The 27,591-nt window shown below is 55.5% G+C and overlaps 12 protein-coding genes across 12 annotated transcripts; 5 read left to right on the forward strand and 7 right to left on the reverse strand.

The window, feature by feature from the left end:
• Positions 1-52: 52 nt before the first annotated feature.
• C7974DRAFT_397782 (uncharacterized protein) lies at positions 53-1,458 on the reverse strand. The gene has a single exon (XM_046142237.1). It carries the CDS (start codon positions 1,070-1,072, stop codon positions 125-127), a length of 948 nt encoding a protein of 315 aa, XP_045995544.1. The 5' UTR covers positions 1,073-1,458; the 3' UTR covers positions 53-124.
• Positions 1,459-1,801: 343 nt separating this feature from the next.
• Positions 1,802-2,815, reverse strand: C7974DRAFT_457116 (uncharacterized protein; the record flags this gene model as incomplete). Its single annotated transcript, XM_046146044.1, has 4 exons — positions 1,802-2,057; positions 2,108-2,299; positions 2,370-2,669; positions 2,716-2,815. 4 exons carry the CDS (start codon positions 2,813-2,815, stop codon positions 1,807-1,809), a joined length of 843 nt encoding a protein of 280 aa, XP_045995545.1. The 3' UTR covers positions 1,802-1,806.
• A 102-nt stretch (positions 2,816-2,917) lies between these two features.
• On the reverse strand, positions 2,918-4,498 carry C7974DRAFT_217282 (peptidase M24). The gene is made up of 2 exons (XM_046137091.1): positions 4,376-4,498; positions 2,918-4,331 (listed from the first exon to the last, which is right to left on the reverse strand). The coding sequence occupies exons 1-2, from the start codon at positions 4,481-4,483 to the stop codon at positions 3,021-3,023; spliced, it is 1,419 nt and encodes a 472-aa protein (XP_045995546.1). The 5' UTR covers positions 4,484-4,498; the 3' UTR covers positions 2,918-3,020.
• A 331-nt stretch (positions 4,499-4,829) lies between these two features.
• On the forward strand, positions 4,830-6,413 carry C7974DRAFT_314134 (major facilitator superfamily domain-containing protein; the record flags this gene model as incomplete). The annotated part of the gene is made up of 2 exons (XM_046138442.1): positions 4,830-5,531; positions 5,580-6,413. The coding sequence occupies 2 exons, from the start codon at positions 4,830-4,832 to the stop codon at positions 6,411-6,413; spliced, it is 1,536 nt and encodes a 511-aa protein (XP_045995547.1).
• A 700-nt stretch (positions 6,414-7,113) lies between these two features.
• On the reverse strand, positions 7,114-11,839 carry C7974DRAFT_397787 (SNF2 family N-terminal domain-containing protein). The gene is made up of 2 exons (XM_046142238.1): positions 7,657-11,839; positions 7,114-7,603 (listed from the first exon to the last, which is right to left on the reverse strand). Exons 1-2 carry the CDS (start codon positions 11,807-11,809, stop codon positions 7,455-7,457), a joined length of 4,302 nt encoding a protein of 1,433 aa, XP_045995548.1. The 5' UTR covers positions 11,810-11,839; the 3' UTR covers positions 7,114-7,454.
• Positions 11,840-13,186: 1,347 nt separating this feature from the next.
• On the forward strand, positions 13,187-14,613 carry C7974DRAFT_217299 (brix domain-containing protein 2). The gene is made up of 4 exons (XM_046137092.1): positions 13,187-13,535; positions 13,583-13,641; positions 13,690-13,757; positions 13,831-14,613. Exons 1-4 carry the CDS (start codon positions 13,443-13,445, stop codon positions 14,544-14,546), a joined length of 936 nt encoding a protein of 311 aa, XP_045995549.1. The 5' UTR covers positions 13,187-13,442; the 3' UTR covers positions 14,547-14,613.
• Positions 14,613-15,784, reverse strand: C7974DRAFT_217365 (uncharacterized protein). Its single transcript, XM_046137096.1, has one exon. The coding sequence runs from the start codon at positions 15,544-15,546 to the stop codon at positions 14,680-14,682; it is 867 nt and encodes a 288-aa protein (XP_045995550.1). The 5' UTR covers positions 15,547-15,784; the 3' UTR covers positions 14,613-14,679.
• C7974DRAFT_217301 (uncharacterized protein) lies at positions 15,785-17,224 on the forward strand. The gene has a single exon (XM_046137093.1). The coding sequence runs from the start codon at positions 16,023-16,025 to the stop codon at positions 17,115-17,117; it is 1,095 nt and encodes a 364-aa protein (XP_045995551.1). The 5' UTR covers positions 15,785-16,022; the 3' UTR covers positions 17,118-17,224.
• C7974DRAFT_315100 (uncharacterized protein) lies at positions 17,215-18,868 on the reverse strand (the record flags this gene model as incomplete). The annotated part of the gene is made up of 2 exons (XM_046138491.1): positions 17,215-18,080; positions 18,127-18,868. The coding sequence occupies 2 exons, from the start codon at positions 18,866-18,868 to the stop codon at positions 17,215-17,217; spliced, it is 1,608 nt and encodes a 535-aa protein (XP_045995552.1).
• Positions 18,869-19,150: 282 nt separating this feature from the next.
• On the forward strand, positions 19,151-22,784 carry C7974DRAFT_217356 (peptidase family C78-domain-containing protein). Its single transcript, XM_046137095.1, has 5 exons — positions 19,151-20,017; positions 20,064-20,531; positions 20,579-20,979; positions 21,025-21,061; positions 21,178-22,784. Exons 1-5 carry the CDS (start codon positions 19,406-19,408, stop codon positions 22,648-22,650), a joined length of 2,991 nt encoding a protein of 996 aa, XP_045995553.1. The 5' UTR covers positions 19,151-19,405; the 3' UTR covers positions 22,651-22,784.
• A 133-nt stretch (positions 22,785-22,917) lies between these two features.
• C7974DRAFT_414834 (RNA binding protein) lies at positions 22,918-24,162 on the reverse strand (the record flags this gene model as incomplete). Its single annotated transcript, XM_046143839.1, has 1 exon — positions 22,918-24,162. The coding sequence occupies one exon, from the start codon at positions 24,160-24,162 to the stop codon at positions 22,918-22,920; it is 1,245 nt and encodes a 414-aa protein (XP_045995554.1).
• Positions 24,163-24,544: 382 nt separating this feature from the next.
• C7974DRAFT_397794 (uncharacterized protein) lies at positions 24,545-27,483 on the forward strand. Its single transcript, XM_046142239.1, has 4 exons — positions 24,545-24,605; positions 24,668-25,302; positions 25,352-25,527; positions 25,585-27,483. The coding sequence occupies exons 2-4, from the start codon at positions 24,966-24,968 to the stop codon at positions 27,253-27,255; spliced, it is 2,184 nt and encodes a 727-aa protein (XP_045995555.1). The 5' UTR covers positions 24,545-24,605; positions 24,668-24,965; the 3' UTR covers positions 27,256-27,483.
• The last annotated feature ends 108 nt before the right edge of the window (positions 27,484-27,591 follow it).

Consider the following 27,591-nt stretch of genomic DNA (forward strand, 5'->3'; position numbering starts at 1 on the left):
AAGCGACACGGAATCGGTCCTCGGTTTCATTGCCCGCCCACGGACTTACTTCCTTTGTTGTCTGACTTCATTTACAATACACTCGAAGAAGTGCCGTCTATGATTCAAGTCTGTTCTCGGAACATCAGGACACCCGTGCCTTCCCAATACCCTTGAATTCAACAAGTTGTCCGCCTGTCTCGCGCACCAGCCACTCCATCAGTGTCCGAAATGCAGACCAGTCGTCGTCTTCCTGCGCAGTGTCCTTTCCAATCTGCTTGCGTTTGCTCCAACGCGAATCCCCAGTCTTGAGTGCAATAACACTACCCGTATCTTGTGCACAGTCGAAATCTCCAACAACAAAATGATCCCTGAAGCCACGCTCAACGTATACGTTCTGTGGCCTTATATCGCCATGTACTACTCCCCAATAGTGCATGTGTTCAATGGCAGCAGAGATAGACTGAAGACACAGCTTCACATCGATCTTTTGGCGCCGGATTACCATCTCGTGCAACGTGCAATCGTATTTCTTGAATACGAGACCTACCACACTGTTCTGCGCCAGCGGCACCGCGATTTTACCGCCTTTGTATTCGAAATCGAGCTCGTCACGCACCTGCACGCCTAGATATTGGGCGATGTTTGCGTGCGGCTGCAGCCCTAGCCGGTCGCAGATGCTAGCCTCATGTGCCGTAATTTGGCTCGCACGCGATGTTTGCACGGCAGACATGCCATATGCGGCGATGACGTCGAGGGCCCGAGTATGTTTGATGTAAACGTCCTTTGCAGTGGCGCCATCTTTCTTACAGTATAGTGCAAACTGAGCGGTGTATCTGGGATAGATGTTCGCAAGGTCAACGCTATCCATCCGCATTTCGTTTACCGCGGACGAGAATTTTGTTAGTTGGTTGGTATTGGGCGGTGACTTCGCGTCATACGCTGTGATATAGAGCACTGAGTCCTTGTGGCAGAGGGCAATGATGGTATTGCTGGTTGGGAGCTCAAGGATACGCCAGTCTACCACTTGCATGCCCGGAATCGAAGGCGCATCGGGTGAACCGAGCCCGAGGCGGCGGACAAGTTTGAGCATATGCTTGATAATCTAATGTGCTCTTTAGAAACGAATCTGGTTGTTTGAGAGTTTGGGATGCAGCCCTAATCGTGCAACATATAGGAACATCCGAATTCTACAGGAGGAGACGTGGTACGGAAGACTTTCACTCTGTCTCCATCAATCTCACAAAGCCCTTTCTCCTGTGTACCATGCATTGTAGGCCATGGTGCTTCCTTTGTTCGAGTCCTTTGAAGTCCATTGTGAATACCTCAGTCGTGCTCTACCAAGGCCTTTCTTTGATACTTCGTCCGAATCTAAAACTCTTGAGATCCTGGCAATGGTCACACTACAAACACCAACTGATGATCGAATCATGCTGTCTCCCTCGCGTTCACCGACCCTTAAATACTATATCCAGCCAGATATGTTTTCCTTTTTTCCAGATATAGTGCATAATTGTGAAGAATGACCGGCCCACCGTATATGGCACTGCCGTTCTGTTAGCGATAATGTATACTGACTTGATGGTCAGTGTCGTCTTGTGGAAGCGTAGCTATGGATGCTTTGGTGCTTGCAGTCCCGTGTTCAGCTGTCGGAACTTCAATGACAGCTTTATACAATCATGACTGCGAAACTATGTGAATGTGGTACATCGAAGAGAACAATAGCAGTAAATCCCATTCCTTGGTCTATGTGGAGCTTTGTGATATTGTCACGAAGATCGTACTCTGCTAAAAACAAACTATCTCTTGCACTGTGAGTGTGTCTTCCTACATGCCAGTTATTTTGAGTTGGACCAGAGCTTCGTCTACATCAACGTTCCACTCTCGTTGATCTTCCCTGCATCCAAGATGGCAGGCAACAAACCTGTTTCTGCCTCGCGGAGTGGGGTAGACGCTCTTGAACTCGCCCATAAGCTCATCCAATCTCGCGTCCACAAAGTCCCTAGTCTCACAACATTTCCAGAGACCATCGTTATCGTTCAAGATGTCGGAAGTTAGCTCCATATAGATGTGACTATCTATGTTTTGTGAGCCATACATACATACCGATATGAATGGATGAACTCACCTTCCGTGTATGCGCCGACTTTCAGAGGGACGTTGCAATAGCGGTTACCAGCTTCCTCATCCCGAGCGTAGTAACAATTACGGTCTAGGGTGGTGGAGGCTTCGTAAGCGGCAGCAAGAGATCCGATCAACAGATTACGGATCTGTTCGTTCTCGAAGTATGAGTGAACAACGTGAATCTGGTTGGTGGTGCCTGAATCGCAAAAGTAGTTAGAATCCGTCTAGATGTATTGAATCCTGCTTAAAGTTTGTGAGGGCTATACCAGTGACTTTGCCGGAGTCTTCTCGATACCGAGTTGGAAAGGACCACCAATTGCCCGCGCATTTGTGCTTCGGAAAGATAAAAAACCGATGCGGGCAGTCTTTCCTGAGACTCTGTTGAATGACGTGATAGAGTTTTGAGCCGGTCACGTAGCCAACGTTGTTGACAAAGTCCGACCCCATGTAGACCTCGATGGTTGCCTCGCCTTGCCATTTTCTCGGCATCCGGCCCTCATCTGGGAGAGCGCTGTACGCAATCTGCACGAGGTCGGGATCGGACACATTGTAGACGTTGACAGAGACTTGATTGATCAGTAAGGACGAGAGATTCAGTAACAGAGAACGTACCGTTGAGACTGTTGTTGGCTGCGACAGCCGCGACAGCTGCGAAAGCCAAGGGAAAGAACAGCATCGCCGCCACGAACACAGGAAAGAGTCGAAACATCATTTTGGCCAGTGGTACGCAAAGGACAGAAGGATGTCTGCGAGTCGGTGAGAGTGGGCAATTGAAGTAGTGGGAAAGTGCGCAACAGAGCGTTTGTTTATTGGGTGCTCCCCGTGACTAGCGCCACGTGAAGGGCAAGAGCTACCATGTGAGTGAAGCTCTCTGGAGCTACGGCTCCTTCAGACAGATGAGTGACCAACACAATCCACTAAGGGTCCCAAGGGCTTGTCGCAAACCCGCCGCTGATGTTATCTGCCTCGCCCTCCTCTTTCACTACCAGTATGTCCTCGTGACGCACGCCAAAATCATTGAGGACATACACGCCTGGCTCAGCAGTGAAGACCATACCAGGGCGCAAAGTTACGCCAAAGTTACCCTTGTTGAGGTAAGGGCTTTCATGGGCCTTGATGCCAATGCCGTGCCCAAGACGATGAGTGAACTCTTTCTCATAGCCGGCAGCTGCAATAACGCTCCGGGCAGCTATATCTACTGCAGCAGCGGTTCCGTTTGGCACCATAGCTTTGACTGCTGCGTCTTGCGCGTCAAGAACAACCTGCCACACGCGTAGCTGCTCAGTGACGTTGTAGCTTGAAGGTGGCGGGTTCGATACAAACGGTGGGTAGAACGTGCGACACACATCGCTGCTGTATCCATATAGGTGGGCGCCCACATCAATCAGTACAAACATGCCGGACTCGAGCTTTCTGCTGCCATCATATCCTCCATGAGGCAGCGCCGCGCTCTTTCCAAACTCGACAATGTCAAAAAACGGGTCCATCCCAGCTGCTCTCATTGTATCATCAAGAACCTCTGCAACTTCGTTTTCGGTAACGCCAACATAAAGGCACTGGCGCATGGCTCGTATGGCCTCAACGGTGCCGGTATTGACAGCCCTCAGAATGCCGAGTTCGCGCTCCGTCTTGATTTGGCGAACAGCTTCCACTTCGCCATTCAGCCCAACAACAGTGAAGCCATTGGCCGCGAGGCCGCGTTGAATAAAATCCCGCATCTCTTCATCGACCATCAGCTTAGGCGATAGAATTTCGCCCCATATTTCCGACTTGTACAGGGTAATGTAATAGTCCCAATGCTCTTCATACGTGACGGTATGGATGTCTTCTTCGAAAGGCATATTCAGGAGTCTAGCACGAGTCTCCTCGAAATGTGGAACAAGGAATGATGTGTTGGCGATGATGCTGCCGTCTGATAGTTTCTCAGGGCGGACGACCATGACGAAAGGGCGCTCTTCTGGCTCCCAAACCTCCCATTGCGGCTGGGTGATGTTTGCGTAATAGCTGAACGTATACCCAGGCTCAACAACAAAAGCATCAACCCCCTCCAACGCAAGAGCTTTGGCGAGGTTGTTCCTTCGCAAGACATATTCCTCAACAGGAGGTCTCTCAGCAGTGTCGAGGAACTTTAGTCCGGTGGCCCGGTATGTGTCAATGGAACAGGCCTTGAATTTGTCTTTCTTTGATCTGGTTAGAGGGGTTGAATGCGTATTGTATGCGCCATAATTCTGCATCGTTAGCTACATCATCGGGGAACATAATCATGACGAACCCAAACAAGTAGCAATGACACTGCAGCAATGCAAAACACCCATCGGGCAACGGCATTGAGCCTCGACTGTTGTCCATGTCTATGATAGGGCAACAATGTCTCTTTCATGATGATAAAGATTGGTGTTTTGGAACATGGGCACGAGTGCCGACGAAGTCGAGAGATGGTCGGATGCGCTTGCCCAATTCTCACTAGGGCTGTAACGTCGTCCAGGCACCCCATAGAAAGCCCACCCCCACTCCCACTCCTCTGTTTATCATTCGTCTTGAATCGTCGTCCATTTACTTCCGAAGCTCACCCGCCTGCCGTTCCGTCCATGATAAGGAAGACATTCTCCGAAAGATCGGCAGTACAAAAGGCAGTCGGACTGCGGTCACATTCACGATGGACCGTCTCGTGCCACTAACGTGCCAACTCAGTCAATATGGAAGTCACCCAAGCCAGGAACGATACAATGGACACAACACCTGTGCCAGCAAAAGAGTCAGAGATCAAGGTTGAGAGCAAAGGCAATGACACGACTCATGTCACTCCCACTGCTGACCTCGACTTCGAGGAAGGCCATGCGCCAATCCTCTACTCGAAGCGCTCCATTTTCTTCATGGTCCTCTTTTCGGGTCTGGCAATTGGAAGCGATGCGTACAATAGCGCACTGATGGGACAGTTGCTTCTGCTCCTCACAGCACTGTACCCGGAAAGTCTCAGCATTGCAACCCAGTCTCAGCTAACGAATGCCTTCATCATCGGCCTGATTCTTGGTATGTTGGGATTTGGCTTTATTAGTGATCGACTGGGTCGTAAATCCGGAGCCGTGCTGACGACTCTCTTCCTCTCCGTCGGTATCATCATGACGGCCGTGGCACATGGTACCAGCGATAGCGGCCTCTTCTGGATGCTCACTGTCAGTCGAGGCATTGCTGGTTTTGGTGCTGGTGGCGAATATCCAGTGGCGGGAGCTGGTACGGCAGAGTCTACGGATGACTCTCCGCGAGCGCGAAAGCACCGTGGCTTCATCTTTGCCATGGTTGCAGACGTCTCCGCGTCCCTGGGTTTTGTGTTCTCTGGTCTTGTCCCACTCCTCCTGCTTCTCTGCTTTCACGAGCGCGAAGCACACTACGAGAAGATCTGGCGCATTGCATTTGCTCTTGGTGTAATCGTACGTCCTCTCCTGCCCGCAGTCATCCAGCCTACTAACTAAAATTAGCCTCCCATCTCAATCTTCTGGTTCCGCTGGCGAATGGCCATGTCTTCAGCCGAGCGTCGCAGTAGTGCACGTAATACCATCCTGCCCTACCACCTCGCCATCAAGCGGTATTGGCGCCCGCTCCTCGGCTCAGCAGCTGCGTGGTTTATTTACAACTACATCGCCTACCCTTTCGGCCTCTTCAGTTCCACAATCTCCGCATCCGTCAATGCTGGCGACTCCCTCGTCAAGTCCTACGGCTGGGGCACCCTCATCAACTGCTTCTACCTGCCCGGTGGATTCATCGGCGGCTACCTATCTGACAAGATCGGCCGCAGAAAGACGATGGCACTGGGCTTCGGGCTGCAGGCCTGTCTCGGATTCATCCTCGGCGGGTGTCTGAAGTACATCCAAAACATCACCCCGCTGTTCATCGTCCTCTACGGCCTCTTCCTTACCCTCGGCGAAGTCGGCCCCGGCGCGACCATCGTCGCGACCTCGTCAGAGTTCTTCCCCACCAGCATCCGAGGGCAGATGCTGGGCCTCTGCGCCGCGTTCAGCAAAGCCGGCGCCGCCATCGGCACCAGCGTCTTCAAGCCCATCCTCGCGTCCTACGGCGACGACACCGTGCGCGGCAACCAGGCCGTCTTCCTCATCGGCTCCGGCTTCGCCGTCATGGGCATGCTGGTCGCGTGGTTCTTCATCCCCGCGGAGCCACCCAATCTCGCCGAGGAAGACGAGAACTGGAAGATCTATCTGCAGGACGCCGGGTACGAGATCCAGTGGGGCGACGACGTGGCACAGGACCCGAAGCGGGTTGTGTTTGATGCCGTGCGGGACAAGACGGTCGACTGAGTGTGGAGTCTGGACTAGAGCGCTGTGATAACTTGATGATGCCCGTGTGTCTGAAGTCCCAAGCAACAGTTATCCAGATGCAGCAATGAATTCCTACAAATGCTTTGCCAATGCACCGCAGTATACATAGTGCTGACGCGATTTACATATATGACCTCATCAAATCACCCCCTCACGCACGACGTCACGCGTGACAACACCACGTGCAACTACATGCACTACACAGCATATCCAACGTATTGCCATCTGTCCCCTCCCTCGTCGTGACCGTGACCGTGGCCGTGCATAGTATGAAACGCGTCATCCCCGGATTCAAGACTCTTAGGAACGATACTTTCATTCTGTATGCGTGACATTGATGTAGCGAGCAAGAGTGACGATGGAGTTGGTGCTTCGGGCTTGATGTGAAGGTCTGCTAGGGCTGGTTTGGAGAACGTGCTTAGGGCTGGTTTGGAGAACGTGCGTAGGCATTGTGCCGGGAGGCTTGGTGATGAGTGTGTGGATGTGGTGTGTTGCCACTGTGGGTGTGGCTGTGGAAGGGACGTGAAAGCGTAGGGGGGGGGGGGGGGCATATCCGTACACGACATTGCAGAGAAGGAAACCGCCTTCTCGCCACTGTCAATGGCGACACACGAGTGAGTTATCACAGCAAGAACACGCAGAATAGTGAAACCTGTGGGATCAGGTGCAATGCAATCTAAGCCGAACACGCATATCTACCTGCACAGATAGACTACCGCATGACCACATTACCGGACCCTGCCGCACCGCACCGTACCGCACGTAGCGCAGCGCAGGGCAGGGCAGCACAGGCACAGGCACAGGCACAGACACAGCACAGCCCCGGGCCGCAGCGCCCCAAACTCCAGCGCGAAACCCCGAACCTCGGTCGTAGTGTTACACAAGCCCGGCCTCCCTCGTGGCTCCTGGGCAGCAAACGCGGCGGCGCGCCTGTGTCGTGTAGCTCCGCGCGGGCGCAAGATATAGATGAGAAAGGAAACGTGGTGGTGGTACAGGGGCCCGGAGCCCGAGGCCAAGCGGCTAGACCTCGCCGTCGGCAACGGCGAGGCGCTGTTTGGCCGTCTTGGCTTTCTTGCTGAGGCCCTTTTTCTTCTTGCCTGCGGGCGCTTCCGAGGGGATGGGCGTCGCGGCGCCGCTGGGCTTTTCGCTCTGGTCGAAATGGCCTTCGCCTGGACGGGGGTCAGTGCGGGTTTGGGGGGAGGGGTACGTAGTGGGGACTCACCTTCGTGATACATGTCGTCTAAGTTGGCCTCGACACGCTTCTTGGCCTTGCGCTTCTTGCCCGGCGGCGCGTTCTTCTCCTGCTCGGCGAGTTCAGCTTCCTTCTTCTCGATCTCGGCGGCTTGGTCGTCGTCTACGAGCCACATGGCCATATCCTTGGTGCGGTTCTCGCGGGACCGAGTGTTGAAGTCGACGGCGCCTCCGGCGCCTCCGGAAATAACAACGCGCTGCACTTCTTCCTTCTGCAACGCACGCTTGCGAATGCGTTCCTCGATGGTGCCGCGGGTGATGAGACGGTAGACAGTGACCTGCCTGGTTTGACCGAGACGATGGGCGCGATCCATAGCCTGCGAATCGATCGTAGGGTTCCAATCGGAGTCGTAGAAAATGACCGTGTCGGCAGAGGTCAAATTAATACCAAGACCGCCAGCACGTGTTGACAGCAAGAAGACGAAGATGGTTGGGTCGCTCTGGAAGTCGGCAACAGTGTCGCGACGGTCTTCGAGCTTGGTGGATCCGTCGAGTCGCACGAACTTGTAGTTGCGGTACGTCAGATACTCCTCCATCAGATCGATCATTCGTGTCATCTGGAAGTAGAGCAGCACGCGGTGGTCGTTGACCTTGAGCTCCTTTAGCAGTGCGTCCAATTGGGCAAGCTTGCCAGAATCCGTAACGAAGCGTGACATTGACGGAGCCTCGATATGAGTGAATCTAGATCTCTCATTGGTCGGAGGCGGCAGCCTGTCACGAACGATCAAAGCTGCGCTGTCCGATTTGGACTCGAGCATCGTTTGTTCGACCGTGCTTGAGATACCGTACAGGGCAGATCGAATCGAGGGGTTAAAGAATGTGTTCTGCTTTTCGGCGATGACAGCTTGGCTGGCGCAATACAGCTCGACTGGTGGAGCAGCAGCGACAGGCTTTGCGCACCGTTCGACGAAGTTGAGTCCAGTCTCTTCAAAAGCAGGCCGGGCCACGTTAAGGAGGTTGTGCATGTAGCCCTCAGTAGTAAGCTCGGCCAGAGGCTGCCTGTCCTGTCGGCTGACAATGTTCAGCATGGAATGCTTCGGTGCCCACTTGCCGTTGTCTTCGTCGTAGAGAATGTTGAAGCGAGCGCTCTTGTTGGGTTTCTCTCCAAGCTCGATGGACCTCTGGAACAAATCACTCTTGGCAATCTTCGACGCTTCGCTCGCCGACACATCTGAAAAGCGGAGCCACGAGTGCGCTCCGGCCTCCCGGGCTGACCTCTCGAGGTTGTCTGGTGTCCAGATGTTCAGCTGGTTATACAACCAATGGCCGTTGAAACCAGCCTTGGGGTTCTCTGAGCCAGCAATATCGAGTCTGCCACCGTTGCGGCATACTAACCGAGGTAGAGAGTATTCAATCAAATTACGCGTTGAATAGGCAACTCGAACATTCTGCCCCTCACGCAAGAAAGATCCGGTCTCGGCGAAGAACGCGAAGGAGAACGGTGACCATGTGTCGGCGCGCTCGAACAAGTCAGGGTGGTTGCACACCTTCCTGAACTGCATGACGAGGTTCATCAGTGTTGCGCTATCCTGGTCGTCTCCAACAGCCTTCTCGATGAGATCCATGATGCTGATCTTGTTCCGCAAATTGGTGTAGTAAGCGCGCTGTCGGTACGTGAGGTCGCAGAAGACGTCGAGCTCGATCTTGTCTCCCAGTTCTTTCTGGACGTGCTTCTTGACACGCCTCAGCATGAATGGCTTGAGGATCATGTGCAGACGCCTGAGTTGATCCTCGTTCAGCTTGGTGTTACTCTGGGCGTGGCTTTCGATGTCTTTTGAGAACCAGTCACTGAACTCATCGTGGGAGTCGAACAAAGTTGGCATGATGAAATGGAGCAGAGCCCACAGTTCCTGCATGTTGTTTTGAATGGGTGTTCCAGTGAGCAGCAGTCGGTTGCGCGAGTGGAAGGCAAGCAAACTCTTCCATCTGGAACTCTGAGAAGATTTGATAGCCTGAGCTTCGTCGAGAATCATATACTGCCAGCGCATCTTCTGGAAATATTGTGCGTCTTGGACGACCAGCTGGTAGGATGTGACAACAACGTGGAAGGGTGAGTTTTTGTCGTATGTGACGTGCTTGCGATCCCAGAACTTGCGTAGAACCTTTCGATCCTTGGCTGTGCCCCAGTATGGCAATACATTGAGATCCGGCACGAATCTGGTGATTTCTTGTTGCCAGTTGTGCAACGTCGAGGCCGGAGCAATGACAAGGAAAGGTCCCCAGATGTTGTATCGTTCTGCCAGATATGCCATAACGGAGATGGACTGCACTGTCTTTCCCAGTCCCATTTCATCGGCCAAGATACCGTTGATACCCTGCTCGTACAAATTGACCAGCCAGTTGAGGCCCTTGAGTTGGTATTCCTTGAGCGTGCAGTTGAGCAAGCCGGGCTGAGGGATCCAGTCTTCCCTGTTCTGCAAACCTGACGGGTTCTGGAAGTTCAGCTCGCCATCATCCTCGCCCTCGCCACCCTTGTTAAAGGCTCGGGCTTTGTCTTGCGCCTCCTGTATAGCGTGCTGAGCATTGGCCATGGCAGCGGCGTTGAGAGCCCCTTCATCCTCGTTATCGAAGTCGAGGTCCTCAAAGTTGGTGACTTTGCCCGGGGCCTGTGCAGAGATCTTGGAGATGTCGAGCCCGCTCTTGTGATCTTCGGCCGGCGCGCTCGCGGCAGTTTCTGCATCATCTGTTGATCTCTCGATCTCAGCCGTGCGGGCTTTCTTGCCGATGAAATGAGAGTACAGCTCGGTCTGCGAGATGAGGAAATTGAGTTTTCGCTTTTGCCGGTTGGCTTCGCGGTCCGCCTCAGCCTTCTTTGCACTCTCAAGCTCCTGTCGCTCAGCGTTCTTTCGGGACTCGCGCTCGTCACGCTCGTTCCTCTTCCAGAACGCCAACATTTCACGCATTCCACGCTTCGCCCTCGCCTGCATGTCCTTGGTGTTCTTGTTGGTACGCATCTGCCATCTACGAGCCTCCTTTGACGCTAGCTGTGCGGTCTTGCGAAGGTTCGATTGCTTCGTTGACAGGGAGTTCTCCTTGATGCGAACGACCTTGGGGACATCTTTGCGAGCGATGTCCTTAACGATTTGATTGTAGATGTTCCGGTATGCCTGAGAATCGTATGAGGTGAGAACAACGGGACCGATGTCCTCCGTCTCGCTGCGGCTCTGCAACATGCCCAGACGTGCTTCTTCGCGGGGTGCAATGGTGGGAAGGTCGTCGCCACGGTCAATAGCAGCTTGCCCAGCGGCGGCAGCATCCTTTTCTGCCTGCTTCTGTTCCTTGCTCTTCTTGAGACGACCATTGCCACGGGCGCCCTTGCGTTTGCTGGCAGCGAGGTCGTCAGATGCCTGGAACGAGCTCATGGTTCCACCCTCCATGTTTGGCCCGTTGGGTGTGACGTCGCGGATGTCCTTGATCGGGGCGTTGCCCTGCAGAAGCTGCGAGGTGTTCTTGGCCTTGCGTTCGGCTTTCTGGGCAATGAGAAGGTGCCTCTCCTTCTCCTCCTCATTGTCAGCCTGTCCAGCTTTGGCCAGTGCTTCAGCACGCTTGGCCTCCTCGTTCTGGATGGTCTTCTCACGCCGCCTCTTTCGCTGCATGTCCTTCTTGCGCTCCTTCTCTTCGGCAATCTCCTGACTCTGCACCTGCTGCCATGCCTCGCCCTCGTGTTCGGCGTTGTATGATTGCTTGGCATAGTCTCGATGAGCAGCCATAGTGTCGGCGAACTTTTTCAGGTGAGCATCGCGGCGACGCTTGCGCTTGGTGTCCTCTGCGGTTGTGACCTCCAGGGCGCGCTTCTTGCTGTTCTGGGCGTATTGCTCGCGCTCGTGCGGGGCGCCGGCGGCGTCGAGCTCGTTCATCTGCGTGGTCTCGATGTGCGCAAGGGCGGCCTGGACGTCGGCCTCGTCGGGCATGGCCAGCTCGCGGGTGGCATAGTGCGGTGGCGGGGCGCCTCCGACGGGCAGTCTGGCCTCGTAGGGGCGGTAGCCGTTTGCGTGCGGCAAGTCGGCCGGGGCGGGCGAGGGCATGGCCTCCTGCTTGACAAACATGGCGGCAAGCGACGTGGGCTGCGGCGGCTTCGCGGGCTCGGCGTCGGCGCCGGAGGACATGATGCTCGAGAGCGACATGGGATCGGCGCGCGGCGGTGGCGGCGGTGCCTGCGGAGGTCAGCGAGATGGGCGGTGAGGGGGCGGGCGCGGGAGACTCACCTCTTCCTTGATGGACGGACGCCTCGCGTAGGGCTGCGGCGGCGGCTGCACGGCGCCACGGCCCATGGGCTGGTAGACGGTCGGCGACACGGGCGAGCGCGACACGGCGTCCATGGCGGGCGGGTAGGGGCCCTGCGAGGGCCGGCGCTGCACGGGCGAGCGGTGGGCCGGCGAGTGATGGGCCGGCGAGTGGTGTGCGTAGGCGGCGGGCGAGGGATGGGCGGGCGCGTGGTGGGCGTAGGCGGCGGCGGCGACGGGCGAGTGGTGGGCGCGCTCGTACGGGCTGGGGGCCGGGCGCGCGTCGGGGTAGGCGGGCGCGTCTCGGGGCTGGCAGGTTAGCGGGCGGGCAGCAGCACAGGCGGGCGGACGCACCGGAGGGTAGTGGCTCGGATGGCCGTCGCGGGCTACGGCATTGTCCTGGGTCGGGTCGTAGAAGCTGTTGCGGTCGCGCGCGTACAGGGCGGTGCTGATGGACGGCAGCTCGGCGCGCGCAGGCGGCGGCGAGGGCAGATGCGGGTGGGCGTGTGGATGGGCGTGCGGATGGGGGTGTGGGTGCGGGTGCTGCTGATGCAGGGGGACGGGCGACTGGTGTGGTTGCGGTCCGCCTGGAGTCTGCGCCGTCTGCGCGGTCTGCGCCGGCGACGGGCCCTCGTGGTAGGCCTGCCCTTGGGGCCCTGGCCCTTGGGGCGCCATCCTCTCGCGCGAGTAGCTGTCCATGGCGCGCAACGTCAACGGCAAGCCTGCGCGGCGCGCTGCGCAGTCATCGGCAGCAGCAATCGCTGGGGCGGCCCGGGTGCGCCTGGCCGTCTGCGGGAGCGCGTCCGGCGGTGATGCAGCGGGCGCGGCGGGCGGGCGACTGGCGACGGGGCGTGGGCAGCACGGGGGAGCAGAGCGAGTCTGGCGAGCTGGCGAGCTGACGAGGGCTGGTGTGGAGGCTCTTGGATCACCCGGCACCTCTGGCACTCTGCAGCTAGCGTCCACGGCTGCGCTTCGCCGTGGGCAGCTGCGCCGTCCGTCTTGCGTGAAGATACACGCGCCGCCGCCCGCCCAATGGCTGCCCTGCTCCGCGCCGGCCAGCCAGCCCGCTGCAGCGTGCAGCGTGCAGCCTGCGGCGTGTAGCTGTCGCCTGCTGCCGGCTGCCCGGCCACTCTGCACCTGGCTCTCCCCGCTGCGCGCGCCGCACCGCCTGCGCCCCGGCCTCGCCCTGCGCGCTGCACGCTGCCCGTCGTCTGCGGTTCCTCGCCCTCGCTAGCGTGCCTGCCCGTGTCGTGCCAGCGGCCGCCGTCGCTGCGCCCGCAGACCGCAGCGGCCCTCCAGCACCGCCGTCTGCGCGCCCGTCCCCGGCTCCGAGACGAGCAGACAGCTGGGCTGCCCCAGAATGGGGTCGACGAGCGTTGCGACGCCGATGCTCATTGGACGGCACCGCGATGGAGGCACCCGCAAATAGCGGCGCTAGCGGACCCACTTTATTTTCGTCGCTATCAAACTTCTCGAACGCCCAAACGCTGCCCTCACGCATCGCAGCAGCAGCACCACCGCCATACCGCTCGCCATGGCCGCCGTCTACAAGCACCTGTCTGGTAATGACCGCGACGACGAGAAGCCGACCGCCGAGAAGCGCAACAAGCAGCGCGTGCTCATTCTGGTACATGTTGCGCCGCAAGTCGACGCCGCAAAGCTAATTCCGGACAGAGCTCGCGAGGTGTGACTTTCCGCCATCGCCACCTGCTGCAGGATCTGTACTCGCTGATGTAAGCAGAGCTCGGAAACGCCTTGCACGTGATACTAATACCCAGCAGGCCTCACAGCCGGAAGGAGGCAAAATTCGACTCCAAGACTAAGCTGTACATGCTGAACGAGATGGCCGGTAAGACGAGCCGAGTCCTGCGCTGCGAGCCATTGGCTCTGCGCCCATGCAATTGCAAAACTGACATTTCTAGAACTCTACAACTGCAACAACATCATCTTTTTTGAAGCCAGGAAAGGCAAGGATCTGTACTGTTGGATCAGCAAGCCACCAAACGGCCCCACGGTCAAGATGCATCTCCAGAATCTGCACACCATGGAGGAGCTCAATTTCATTGGCAACTGCCTCAAGGGATCCAGGCCCATTCTCTCCTTCGACGCCGGATTCGACAAGCAGGCCCACCTCCGTGTCATCAAGGAGCTCTTCACCCAGATTTTCGGCGTCCCGAAGAACTCCCGCAAGACCAAGCCATTCGTAGACCACGTGATGGGATTCACAGTCGCAGATGGCAAGATCTGGGTTCGCGTGTACCAGATCAACGAGTCTGAGACCAGTAAGAAGAAGCCCATTGACGCAGACGACGTCGACGTTGATGAGCTGGTGTCCAAGAAGAAGGGAAAGACGTCCGAATTTGACGTCAGCCTGGTCGAGATTGGTCCCCGTTTCGTCCTCACACCCATCGTAATCCAGGAGTCGAGTTTCGGCGGGCCCATCATCTACGAGAACAAAGAGTTCGTCTCGCCCAACCAGGTCCGTTCCGACTTGCTCAAGTCCAAGGCCGGCCGCTTCAACACCCGCACAGATGCGCAACGCGAATCGAGGGACAGGCGCGCAGAACTCGGCCTCTTATCGCACGGAGGCGTCAAGAAGGCGAAGGACCCGCTCAGCAACCAGGTCCTCTTCGCATAGTGTTTCGAAAGCGGTCTGGCAAAAGCATGGCGTTTACAGGTTTATTCATTTTCAACTGGCGCAGGATGTACGGTCACCGGGCTGGGTGCGTGTGCACGAATGTTGCTGTACACCAATATACCCAAAAGATATCCTATACATGTGCTGTTTCTCGCGGGGCAGCCATGCTTGCTTCCAGCTCCCTTGCGTACTCTTTGCGCACACCCGTGACCTGCACTTGTTCGACACCATGCAGCCCTCTAAACTGACTCAACACTGTCTGCGTCCTTATAAGATAGTTGGCATCCTGCACCACATGCACTCGCCCACTGGTGGGGATTCTACCGTGCCATGAGCGATCTCCCTCAACCAAATGCACCTTCAGCCTCCTCAACCTCTGCACTGACCTCAGCAGATCCACAAGTTCACGCACCCTCGCGCATATCCAGTCCCTCTCAGGAGACTTGATCTCTGTTGTCCAGTCCCCGTCCGCATCCTCCATATCAGCTATCCTCTTATCCGCCGCCACACTTTCCACATTAACCATAAAGTTCCTTATCCGCATCAAATTCCTCATGCTAAAATTCCCTAGCAAGCTAATTTGCTTGCAACCCTTCTCTCCATTCTCGCAGAGCCACTTGTACCGGAACGCAGTCTCGCCGCCCGTGATATCCACGACAAACGTGTTCTCGCCATACATAATCTCCGCGGCCTCCTCATGCACCTGCTTGCTGACCGCGAGCAGCGCGGCGCACCCCCGGCGCCACACAATGTCGTGGCCGATCTCGCGCTCCTCTTTGGTAGGCGTGACCCCCATTGCCCATTTTCGCCACGCTCCTGGTGGTTGTCGCACAAAAGATAGCCAGTCATCAGGGCGGGGATCGGGGGGTTTGCTGGAGTCCCGGGGGACCAAGGCGATGGTGACGGTGCGGGGCAGCGCGGCGGCGTAGATCTCACGGCGCAGTTCGAGAGGGAGATTGAGGAACCTCGATTGGTTGTTCGCGAGGGCTGTTGGAGACATTGTGCGGGGGTGTCTTTCTGGTGTTGGGTAACTGTGAGTTGTGTCTGGTGCTGGCGGCTCGCATTGACGACATCGGGAGCGGAGGAGGAGGCGCGCGCCGATTGGTCAGTGGAATCCGGGGTGTTATCTACCAACACGTCGGTGGTGACTCCTTGCTGTCCTCAACCACCCTTCATGATGTCCATCGCGTCCAACAGCCTGCTGAGGCTTGCAATGGCATCCGAGATGTTTGAACACACTGGCACATTTCCTGTCTTCAGCCCCAACGCAGGGGTATCTGTCTCTTGAATCTTGCGAGCTCTCCAGGTTGAAGCATATAACAGCTTCGAGCCACTACGACTATCAACTCCATACTTGAAGCTCCCAGAGCCATAGGGAGCAGTAATTGATAATTACCGCACGAAAACCACTGCAAATTCAGAACTCGTTCTCTCAAGCCATCCTGAAACACCTCAAGTACACAACCGCCAGCCACCATGCTCTTCGAAGACCTCGCGACCGAGCTGGTCATTCAGATACTACTCTTTTGCAGCTCGGTCGACGATGTGCTTGCGCTGTCAACAACATGTCGTCGCTTCCATAACATCCTGCATTGCTCCCAACGACTCGCCATCCTCGAGCACGCCGCCGAGGCCCAATACGGTCCCTTGCTGGACCTCACCCAGCTGCTCACACACAATGACAGCCAGCCAGCACACATCATCCGAACCGTCCCCTTCTCCCTCGCTCTGCTTAAACAGATGGTACACGCCGGCCGCATCGCCGATAAGTGGTGTGCCATCTATCCCTTCAAGAAGTGGAAGCACAACTACGAGTCACGGCGCCTCCTCACCGACGACGAACACTACCGCCTCCGCGCCGCCATCTACCGAACCTGGCTCTACTCCCGCGCCTTTCACAATGCCCAGCACCCACGCGAATCCCGCGTCACACGCCCGATGATCCAGAAACGCGCTGCCCTTCTCCACAACTGGACCACCCCTTCCCTCGCCGACATAGCCGATTTCGCCGCCGTCCTGCGCGACGTCGTCCAGAACAACATCTGCCCCTCCAACGGCACCATCGCGCGCCGCTTCAAGAAACGCCACCCCTCAAACGACCAGTCGCTGCTCTTCAACATCCATCTCAACTACCCGCCGCCCGCCCCAGCCCCCGCGCCCCACAACCCCTTCACCAACCAGTCCCCCGCAAACCTCTGGTCGCGCTTCACGACCCCCTACGCCGCGCCCGCGCGCTACGCCTGCCCCGCGGCCAAACTCGCGTCGCACGATGTCGGCGCCGAGGGCTGGGGCGACGATATCAGCCACTACTATGTCATCGAGGACTACGTCAAGCTGGATCCGGAGCAGGTGTTGTGGCTGCGTGAGCATGCGCCGCTGAAGGGCATGGTGGAGGGCCATGTGCGGTTGCTGGGGTCGTGGTTTGAGAACAACGGGGCGACGCTGGGGCAGACGATTGATTGGGTGTTGGATGAGCGGGGGGAGTCGGCAGGGGGGTTTGCGGAGGCGATTGCAGAGGGGCGGTTGGGCGTTGCGTTGGCGGGGGACAGGGAGGGGAGAGATGCGCGATGATGCTGGGGGAGGGCGTGCGACGCCGCGTTGCTCGATACACATATGATACATTTATATACCGCCTTGCTCTCCACAGCCTTCACTCCGTCAGTAATCACTATCTCGCCGCGTTTCTTGAGGCAATAGCTGTTTTGCGCACGACTAGCTGATTGACCTTCCTAAAGGTAAGTTTGCGCGGCGGTTCCTGGGCCCTTTTCTCCATCAACTCGAAGAATGGCAGGGGGCCCGAACGCTTCTCCGGGCGAGAACTGCCGACTGGAGGGTCGCGTGCAACTTCAGTCTGGGTCAAGAGCGGCGACCTGTCGAAGTAGAGATAGCGCAGGGCCTTGCCGATGCGCTCTTTGCGCCAATGTCGCGAGTACTCTTTGTACGAGGTGTCGGGGAGAGGTGCCTCGAGCTGGGTTGTGGGTTGCGCCTGTGGCTGCTGACTGCTGGAGTCCTCGTGGTTGGGTGCAGCGGACTTGTTTTCGGCTTCAGGGGCGATCGTGTTGGCGACTGGCAGACCTGTGTTTACCACAGCATCTGCTGCAGGATCGGTGGACACGGCAGTTTCTTTACGTGAATCTTCAAGTTCAACCGTTCGCACAACCGCCTTGACAGCCAGACCGCCTGTAGGACCCTCGATCCAGACGTCCCAAGTATTCCCGGTTAATTCCCGCTTCTTGTTCTTTACGCATACGCGCAGCTCCTCGTCGCAGTAAAGCGGAGATAGGTTGCGGTACTCGATTGATTCCATCCTTTCAGAATCGATGCCTTTTGGAGCGAGGACATGCTTGTCCAGCGCCAAAAGCATCAGCGTGAGCGTGAGCGGTCCTTGCACAAGCGTATTGCGATGGCCCTCGACATCTTGCGCGTATCTGGGATCGAGGTGTAGCAGGTGGCCGTTGAAGGTAAGCGCAGAGTACCGAAAGAGGAGGGAACACGTCGGCGTGAGCTTGTGTGCGATTTCCGGGTCCGTCAGTGCTGAAGCATGTTAACACACGGACAGAGGCAGGGAGGGCAATCGTACGCTGCAGGTACCTGGGTACCAGTGTGACGCCAGCCTGTATGGCCTCGAGTGCAGTCGCTCTCTTTGGTTGGAGGAAAACAAGACGGCGCTCCTCCTTCATCCAAACATCGCCCCAATCGTCGCTGATGTTGGCAGCATCCTGCACTTTCTTTTTAGCAGCGCCTCTGCGTGCCTTTGCAGGTGCAGGGGAAAAGCTTCGCTCGACCGTCATGAATATTTTGGCCTTGTCGCCAGTTCCCCGCAGCCGAACGTCTTTTATGCGCTCGACACATATGGCCGTCTCCACCGGCCCGGACAGTGTCCTGTATGGGCGCCCCAACATGGAACTGAGATTGGGGTTGAGCCTGACAGCTCCGCCTGCCCACATGCGCCGCGCCCACGGCTCGCCTGGACTGTGTAGGGGGTCGGTGCCATCAGGCAGGAGCGCTGAGGTCTTTATTGCGGCATTGAAGCGTGTCAGAACATCGGGTAACGGGACTAATTGTCGGCGTCCAACAACTAGCCCAGGGAATTGTGGTGGAAATGCCGCAAGGGTTGTGCGAAGGTGTTCGTAGTGAAATACGTCTATGTCTTCGCGATACTCTTGTGGCTTTCGACTCAGCAAGTCGGTGCGCACTTGCTGGAACCATTCAGGATCGTCGACCGTGTCTGAGGCATAGCTGCGCACAAATCGGCGCCCCCATCTGGCGCGGTGCGCAGATGCGCAACCTATCCGCTGTGGACATCGCGTGTAGATTGACATTGTGAGGAAAAGCGTCCTGTCGAACATCAGTGCAGAGCTGATCGATGCGCCCACGCTAAACCTAACCCACCACGCACAACACGGAACGGCTCACCTCCGCATCTCCTCCAGCTGCCGCACCCATCTCACGCAGCCATCAGCGTGCGGAATACATTGTTCAATACATGTCGTTTGCCGTGCGATCCCCCGCCATGTGGCGGTGAGCTGGTGGATCTTGGCACGTGGCTCCAGTGACTGCTGCATTGAGCCTCTCTATGCCATCACGACACTATTGACCAAGCACTTGCAAACGAATGCTTCGCCTGGGACATCACAGTTCAAGCATGCGTACAAGACAGCGTATTCCGACCTCCAACCTGCGTCTAAAAAAATCATCCCCATAGCACGCCACAGCAGCATCGACAGCGAATTTGCTTACGATTACATTGATGAATACACAGTCACAGACTGTGCTGTGAGGCTACTTGGGACTCACATGCTTGACGTGTGCTTGTCGAGACCGTTACCTACCATTCACTACGCACTATATTCACCACTATGGTCGACAGTATAGAGCTCCTTGAGTGTCCACTCTGCGACTTCACGGTCCTGCCGACCGATGACTACATTCTCCAATTGCATTTTGAGCAAGCGCATACAGAAGACAGCCCTTTCGTAGTCAAGGATGACCCAGAGCCGCTTCTACCTTCGCTTGGTTCCTCCTCCAAGTGCAAGCACGTGCAGGACACGACTTCCTCTGACGACGACGATGAAAACACAGTCGCGTGTCCCGAGCCTGATTGTGGTGAGTTGGTCTTGCTTGACGACTTCAACGACCACCTTGATTTCCACGCCGCAGAAACATTAACATCCACGGAAACTTACCACTCTCACCATTCATCCAGCAGCATGCACAAGCCAGCCGCTACGCACCATTCTCGTAGGCGTTCATCAAAAGCCGCTACCTCAGACTATCGATACGATACAGAATCATTAGACGGCTCGCAGACGCGCGACAATCATGACAAAACGAAGAAGCATCATCCTCGCAGTCGGAGAGACACCGACAGCAGCGAAAAGAGCACGTTGGCCAGAAGCATTTTGAGTTTCAATCCATTTTCCAAGTTGGATAAGTTAGTGAAGCCGCCCGTGAAGAGTGCGCGTCTTGGAGTAAGCTTAGCTTGTAACATTGCACATGCAATGCTGACATCCTCAGAAATCAGAACTCGGCCCTCATGCTTGGGAAGAACGCATGCCCCGATGGCTCCATGAGCAGCTTGCGGCTGGTCCTAAGATCACCACTGTAAATCGCATCGGTCGGGATGGCCGTCTAATCAAGCAGGAACAGGTGCAAAACGAGACTCCAGGCGTTATTCCCATCCTTGCGCAGCTGTCCGCTCTGGACCGCACCGTCAAAGAAGCATATTACTGTCACCCATCGACACTTCATATTGGCAAGACTCCAAAGGAGGGCAGCTTCTGCGGATACAGGAACATCCAAATGCTCATATCGTACATTCAAGGCGCCAAAGCGCAAGGCCACGAAGAATTTCCGAGCCGACTACCTGGGATCCTCAAACTACAGGAGATGATCGAGAGAGCCTGGGACAAAGGTATCAATCGTATTGGCAGGATTCAGACAGGCGGTATTAAGGATACCAGGAAATATATTGGGACCCCAGAAGTATGTTCAACCTGCATGATTGATAGAATGCACTGACACACATGCAGGCTCAAGCGCTTTTCCTCAGCACCGAGATCAATTGCGCCGTCGAGATGTTCAGTGACAAAGACACGCCGCACGGCAAAGTTCAAGCTCACGACCTACTCCTTCTCGCTGTCGAACGCTACTTCGCTCAAGCTGCTGTCGACGATGGTTCTGGTGTACACAAGACCCTCCTGCCACCAATCTATCTCCAACGGCCTGGCCATTCGCTCACTATTGTTGGATTCGAGCGTCGCAGCGACAGCTACTGCAACCTCGTCGTGCTTGACCCTGTCTACGCAACAAGTCCGGCTATGCATAAGTTGATAGGCAGAAAGAACATCAAAAGTGCGCGACCTGAGGTCATGCACGCTTACCGAAGAGGTCCTTCGCATCTTAGAAAGTTTGCTGCTTTCGAGATTCTTATGTCGGTATTGTGCAATAGCTCAACGTACCGTGCTGACCACAACAGACTTACCGCCACACCGCCATTATTTCCTGTTTGGGATGTATGAGTTCACCTGTCTACCACATATTCGATATACTGCATTCCGCTTCACAGATCTCTATACCTCAACGGCTACGCTTTCAACTCATGATGATTTTTGCTAAGCTTGTTTGGTAGGTACTTCGTCAATTCCCTGATTGCAGCTATGTGTACGCCTTCTTTCGTGCTCGGACTCTGGGCTATGACGTTTATCCAGAGGACTACTTTCTTCGTAACTTTCCATGGCAACAGTACGGCGGTCTCTGGATTGTCAATGAAGCCCGTTTTGCTCGCGCAGAGCCAGTGAATCCACTTACTGCTCAGGCTTTGCGACGTATTACCGGCGCGGGGGCGTCACTCCCTGCCAGCGACAGTTGCAGCCCCATCAGCTACTTAACCAACAGCTCATTTGGACATCGACCCGTCAAGCCAGCAGACCCACAGAGCAGTGTCTACAGCCAACACCACGCCATTTCAGCTTTTGATGGTTCTGCCAGTGGTTTCGTCCCTACCTCTGATCATTGCAACAACCAGCCTGTATTCAACATAGGGGGTTCAGTAGCCATACCACCCCAGCCAGACGTGCTACGACCAAATCTGACTCTCTTGACCGAGGTGAGTCGGAGATATCCAGGATTTCCGAGCCCCTTATCTCCCACTCTGAGTGCAAAGGAGTTGTATCCAACACCAACATCGGTTTGTGGAAGCGCAGCTACTATGCCTCGCAACCCATGTCCGACTGTGCGTTCTATCAGCCCCATGAGCCTCGATGGGTCCAACATGTGTGGCCCGTCGACGCGCTGCAGGTCCCACAACTACGAGCACTTTGCCTCGCAGATGGACAATATCGACAGCATTCTTGCTCGAAACAACACCACATACCAAGTTCGGCCAACTTCCCGTGCTTTGTCGATGTCTTCCATTGGTCCTGCAAGCCCAACAAGCCCACAGCGGGCCTTGTCACCACGCGCGAGTATGCTGCGCCACATGGCCGCCACACAAGCGCTTCGCAGTCCGAATGTTGTCCCGGGTCCTGGAACGCAGCCCTCGCGCCGCGACAGTGTCATCAGCAATATCAGCCTTTCTTCGACCTTCTCAACGCCATCCGTATTCCCCATCTCCTCACGTTCAGCTCATGAGCAAGCTACATTATCAGCGTGTCCGTCTATTCAAATAGCCAACGGCACAGAGTTCGAGACAGGGTCACCAATATCTCCTACCGGTACGATGCTCTCGTACACGTCTAATCGCGCCGTCGACTCGGGACTCTTAGCTATTCCAGCTTTAAGCGAGCCTCAAGTGGCGGAGTATCGGTTCTGGGTCCCTTGTGGGCGACGTTCCTGCGCATTCGGATGTGGTGGCGCACATGAGGGAGAAAATGCTGCGGCGAAGAGGCTCTTCAAAGGGTTGGATAATGTTGTGGAGCTGAAAGCGGTGGACAAAGGACATGGATTTGGACGCCATGACGACAGCTTCGAGCAAGTGCAGACAGGTGCACCTCAACAGGAGCCACGGTACGACTTTGGCAGGGTGGGTATCACAAAGCCGGTCGAGGAATGGAGGAAATTTTTGATGAATAAGGAGAGGGATGTGAGCGTCGCAAGGGTTTGATTCAGAGTGCTTGATACCAAGTAACTCGGTTTGACGAGCGAAGAGGGATGGTGTTTAGTTCAGAAACCCGGCACTTTATGACTTTACGATGTTAACGATCCTCGCTCCCAGGAGGCAACTGGCGTTGGATTAGGTATTGGCTTGGACATACAATCATTAGCTCGCGAGTGCAATATTGATTTTTCGGATCAAAAAGGGTATCGAATTTCTGACGCCTGACCATGCAACTCTTTCCAAACCATTTCTTTACAGTCATGTTGATACAATCTAATCGCTGTCATCGTCGCTGCCATACCCAGCCAACAGAGGGCCTGCCGGTGCTGGCCTTTTATTCGATGAAGTCGCCGTATATCCCTTCAGCGCTGCGAGCGTTGAGCCGGACAATATGCCGTTTCCTCCGACCTGCGCATTCTGCTGTGGCATAAGAGCTCCGTACTCCTCATCTTCATCATCGCCAGCCTCTATCATCTTCCTGTTTTCAGTGCCTCCAGACTCTAATTGCCGTGCTTGCTCCCAGTCGCCCTTCTCCTTGGCGTACCAAATGTCATCTGGAGCATCGTACCCCTGCAGTCCAAAGCTCCCCTCCACCTTCCGCCGCTTCTTCTGCTCCGGGTCTCGGCCCTCGATCTCGGCGACGTAGGCTGCCGGTAGCGCCTTGCGAATCGCTTCCGCAGCCTGCTCCTCGATTCTGTGCGCCTCGCGCTTCGCAGCCGCAGGATTCGGATCGACCGTCGCCCAGCGCACATTCAGGATCTCATCGTGGTCCAGACTCTGATGCGCCATAGCCTCCTTGGCAAACTGGCTGTTCGCCTCGTTCATGTACGTCACGAACGCGACGCCGCGCGCCGTCAAGACACGCGTGCGCTCGACCTGGCCCCATTCCTGGAAGTGGCGGGCGACAATCTCCTCGATGTCGTCGGTGACGTGCACGCGCCCAATGTACAGTGTGCGGTTCTGGCGCTGGAACGAGCCGACGCCGCCCATGTCGTCGCGGTAGTCGCTGTGCTTGTCGCGCCCGAAGCAGTCAATGTTGCTCGGGAACATGTCTGTCACGGCGGGCAGCCGGTGCAGGTACTCGCAGTCGACGCCCTTGGGGCAGATGCCGCGCGCAAAGAAAAGGCAGAAGTAGGCGCCGGGCATCTTGTCGGCTTTGGTGTAGCCGCTATCCTTGGCGATATTGCAGCGCCCTTGTGCGTGTGTCTGCGACAGGTATTTGTCTTCGCGGTCGCCGCCCGACCATTTGTTGTACCAGATATTGAAGATTGTGCCGGTGGGCGGTGGCGCTTCGGTTTTGAATGTCGCGGCATCGACTTGGGGGCGTGCTGGGCGTCGTTTGCGGCGGATGATCTTCTTGACTTTTTTGCCTTCGGCGTTGGTGGTGATTATGGTCTGCTCAGTCGTCATGGGCGCGAGTTCTGTCGATGTGGGGGCGGATGTGGAGGGTTCGAGCGATGTTTCGGGGACAGAGGGCGCCGGCGCTGTTTGCGCAGGTGGTGATTGTACTTCGGCCATGATGTGTGGTGTTGGTGTGAGTGCGTTGCAAAGAAAGAGAGGTTTCGTGATGCGGTTGCGCGCAAGCCGACTTTCCTAGCGCAGTCGTCTTGCAGGGGTCCTAAAGGTCACGTGACTGGTAGTGCTGGGCCTCACCTGGGCAGCCCTGGAGCTTTCCGTGAAGTTCTTAGCCATGTTCTCGACCTTGAATAAGCAAAAGCTTTACTTTGTGAAAATCCATCGCTTCAGCCGTCCTGAGTGGACCCTGCAGGGTTTGCAGCAAACTACATATGCATCTAGGAGATCATACCACTTTCGTGCATTCTCTTGACAGCATGTCAGCCTCGCGGAGAGATTCCTTCCGAGCTTCGGGAGTGTGCACTCCATACCTATCACTTCTTCACTTCGTTCGCACGTCTGTGGTGCCGCTGCTCCGAATGTACGCGTTTAACATCGTGTCAATTGTATGAACAAGAACAACCCTTTGCTACTGCGACTCTTACACTGATACCAAGATATGTCAAAGTGGTTATTGTCCCGTTGTCTTGCACAGCATAAAGTGGTGCTGAGCCAAGCCCAGGCCGTTGCTGGTCGGGCCGGTCCAGGCGCTTACCGCTGTCGCGCAGCAAGGCGGCACCTCCACCAACAATCTTACTCCATCATCTACGAAGTCTGCATCTACCTAAGCCCTGTATGATGCTAGTGTATTCCGTGACCAGGATGTCAGCCCGTGTCAAGATAGTAGATATTTAGGTAGGCCATAACCCAGGTCGTGTCGTGATGCTTACGTCTGTTCGTCCCCTTCCATGCTGTGAGACCTCGATATGCCTCTATTCTCCAGCCATGCGAACGATACTGTCATCGAATACAGCACAGTAGAGTCCGACCCTGGACATTACAGTGGCGATACTGGTGGGAGAAACAACCCCTATCACCACGAGACCCAAGCCAAGCAACCAGGCATTGACATTAGTGCCATAGATGGCAGAGTTTCACACACTGGCACTCCTTCGAACGGCGAGAGAGACGAAAAAGGTTCTAATACCTATGTCGGTCCTCCAATCAGCGGCTGGCCTACAGCTCCCCAGCGGCTGCGTGGTTACTCGGTACCATTGTTAATCGGAGACATACTTCTGATTTTACTCCCAATCGCCTTCATAGGTAAACAGTGCGTTCAATGGATTGGAATCTTTGTGTTGACCGAAAACAGTGCTTGCAATCTCTGCATGGCGCCTTGATAAGAAGACATTATCGGGGAATGGGAGGATGGTAGAGCGTGCCATGAGCCTCGGCCCAACCATATACCCTCTTGCTTTCGCTGCAATAGGTAGCCGTTGTCTACGGAACATTGCTGTTCGTCTGGCGGAGCGGGGTACTACCGTGCTCGTACGTGAATTCGAACACCCGAACTCATCTCTTTGGGATATGCTAACTTGCGAACAGACTTTAGAGAAGCTGCTAGGCAGTCAAAGTCTCGTTTCTGCAATCGGAACTGCGTGTAGCCTTCGCTCTGCCAACTTCATATCGATTTGTCTCCTCTTGCTTTGGGCATTGTCGCCACTTGGTGGGCAAAGTTCACTCCGACTGCTTCATGAGACAAACTCCACAATCTCAGAAAACGGCACCATCTATTACTCTGATCCGGCGGCTATCGTAAACCTAGACGAGGCAGGAGAATGGTCTGCAGTCGTTCCTGCCATTCTCACTGCGAGCCTGGCTTCCTCAATGGAGGCGAAAAACAGACCAGTCGACTCTTGGAGCCACCCAAAAGTACCCAGGCTCGACGTTATAGAACAGCAGGCTTTGCGAGATCCCCTGTCAGAAGGGAGCTGGATCGATGTAGACCCGACACTGAACCACACATACTCGTCCTGGACCGGCATTAATATACAGAACCTGCGACAAACAGAGCACGCTGCTTTCCAAGTCAGATATAACTACATGTATCTCGATCAGCGAAGTGTTACAGTCGACTCGCCTGAGAACGTTTATGATGGATTAATAGCGTCCGGCGCCCTGTTCCCACCTTTGATCAGCAAATCTAATAACGGCCAAGATGCCGTGGACATGTTGAACAACGTCACTACTGGCTCGGAAAAAGTTGGGATTCCATTACAAAAGATGTTCTTGCGAGTTGTCCATGTATCGAACAGTACACAAAAGGCTCCGAACCCGCTAGACATACGATATGGCTTTGATTTCAACAGAGAGCCTATCAACTTTTTGCGTGGTGCATACTACCTAAAAACAGACGGCTCAAACACGTATTTGTACTTTCTGTACACATATACGCCTCGCATCGTCACCGTAGACGCAAAAATTGAATGTCAAGCAAGCGATTGTATTGTGACTCGGCTACGACACGTACCGAGTGAATCGTCCTCCTCCCTCAAGGAGGCATGCGACATTGGATTGGGCTACAGGCTGGGTTGCATGACGACTGCCACAAACGCAGTATCTCGATTCTTGGCCTGGTTTCCTGCAATGATGGCATCGTTCGTTGGCACATCAGACATCTTTGATATTTGGGCCAAGGGTTGGAACGATACTTTCGTATTGCCCACTAATCTCACCACCGACCAAATCTCAGACCAGGAGAAAGCCAACCGCATCACCACTCTGCTCAATACGTATTGGCAGGGATCAAGCTGGGGATATCAGGTCACAAGAGCGGGATTCTTCGACAGACCAGACTACCCATGGTCTGGAGATCCGGAAAATTTTCCGCCCGCGCGCTATATTAACGCCAGTGAAGCCGTCTTTTCGCACCCTGTTGCTATCTATCAAGCGGATGTTGGCTGGATCGTCAGCCTGCTCATCATCAGCGTTATATTGCTTCTTCTTGGTGTGGTCAATGTGGCTTTCGCTTTCATGACCATCGCTCCAGACCTATTCTATTACGCGTCGTCCTTGGCTCGTGAGAACCCCTACACAAAAACGCCAGACGGAGGAACAATGCTTGACGGTGCACAGCGAAGCCGGATGCTCAAGAACATGAAAGTTCAGATTGCTGACGTGAGCCCTGAAAATCAGGTTGGCTACGTGGTGTTGAAGAGCGTCGATGACGACGACTTCCTGACAGGGCGACTGAAGAAAGGTAAATTGTACTGGTGAGCGCCTCTCATACTCGCCATCACAAATGCGGCGTAGTGGACATGGAAAACATCACTATATTCGCTAAGCAAGTAAATTTTTATGGTAGCCATTGCATGTTCAGACTACGCGACGTGTGCGACCCAAGGCGCAGCAGTCCACCCAGTGAATCAGCTGATAGGGTAGTCCGCGCACCACAAGCTCTTGTGTATCTTCTAGTCGAGTTATACGACATGTCTTCTATCGGAAGCGGGCACCGACATCACTTGATCTCGCAAACGCTCTTATCATGGAAAGACCCGCCAGCTTTTATTCGTTTTGAAATCTCTTGCCGCAACGTCCTGCCAACATCATCTG

Source organism: Boeremia exigua (assembly GCF_020726555.1).
Source record: "Boeremia exigua strain MPI-SDFR-AT-0100 chromosome Unknown C7974scaffold_8, whole genome shotgun sequence".
NCBI classification, from domain to species: domain Eukaryota; kingdom Fungi; phylum Ascomycota; class Dothideomycetes; order Pleosporales; family Didymellaceae; genus Boeremia; species Boeremia exigua.

What these genes read in the sequence shown, in the direction of transcription:
- C7974DRAFT_397782 (XM_046142237.1), bottom strand. Translation starts at nt 1,072, where the DNA reads ATGCTCAAACTTGTCCGCCGCCTCGGGCTCGGTTCACCCGATGCGCCT.
- C7974DRAFT_217282 (XM_046137091.1), bottom strand. Translation starts at nt 4,483, where the DNA reads ATGAAAGAGACATTGTTGCCCTATCATAGACATGGACAACAGTCGAGG. An exon ending in TGTCATTGCTACTTGTTTGG is followed by an intron (nt 4,332 to 4,375) that starts GTTCGTCATGAT and finishes CTAACGATGCAG; the next exon opens with AATTATGGCGCATACAATAC.
- C7974DRAFT_397787 (XM_046142238.1), bottom strand. Translation starts at nt 11,809, where the DNA reads ATGTCGCTCTCGAGCATCATGTCCTCCGGCGCCGACGCCGAGCCCGCG. An exon ending in AGACGACATGTATCACGAAG is followed by an intron (nt 7,604 to 7,656) that starts GTGAGTCCCCAC and finishes ACCCCCGTCCAG; the next exon opens with GCGAAGGCCATTTCGACCAG.
- C7974DRAFT_217299 (XM_046137092.1), top strand. Translation starts at nt 13,443, where the DNA reads ATGGCCGCCGTCTACAAGCACCTGTCTGGTAATGACCGCGACGACGAG. An exon ending in CAGGATCTGTACTCGCTGAT is followed by an intron (nt 13,642 to 13,689) that starts GTAAGCAGAGCT and finishes AATACCCAGCAG; the next exon opens with GCCTCACAGCCGGAAGGAGG. An exon ending in CATGCTGAACGAGATGGCCG is followed by an intron (nt 13,758 to 13,830) that starts GTAAGACGAGCC and finishes TGACATTTCTAG; the next exon opens with AACTCTACAACTGCAACAAC.
- C7974DRAFT_217365 (XM_046137096.1), bottom strand. Translation starts at nt 15,546, where the DNA reads ATGTCTCCAACAGCCCTCGCGAACAACCAATCGAGGTTCCTCAATCTC.
- C7974DRAFT_217301 (XM_046137093.1), top strand. Translation starts at nt 16,023, where the DNA reads ATGCTCTTCGAAGACCTCGCGACCGAGCTGGTCATTCAGATACTACTC.
- C7974DRAFT_217356 (XM_046137095.1), top strand. Translation starts at nt 19,406, where the DNA reads ATGGTCGACAGTATAGAGCTCCTTGAGTGTCCACTCTGCGACTTCACG. An exon ending in TGAAGAGTGCGCGTCTTGGA is followed by an intron (nt 20,018 to 20,063) that starts GTAAGCTTAGCT and finishes TGACATCCTCAG; the next exon opens with AAATCAGAACTCGGCCCTCA. An exon ending in CATTATTTCCTGTTTGGGAT is followed by an intron (nt 21,062 to 21,177) that starts GTATGAGTTCAC and finishes CTTGTTTGGTAG; the next exon opens with GTACTTCGTCAATTCCCTGA.
- C7974DRAFT_397794 (XM_046142239.1), top strand. Translation starts at nt 24,966, where the DNA reads ATGCCTCTATTCTCCAGCCATGCGAACGATACTGTCATCGAATACAGC. An exon ending in ACTCCCAATCGCCTTCATAG is followed by an intron (nt 25,303 to 25,351) that starts GTAAACAGTGCG and finishes GACCGAAAACAG; the next exon opens with TGCTTGCAATCTCTGCATGG. An exon ending in AGCGGGGTACTACCGTGCTC is followed by an intron (nt 25,528 to 25,584) that starts GTACGTGAATTC and finishes ACTTGCGAACAG; the next exon opens with ACTTTAGAGAAGCTGCTAGG.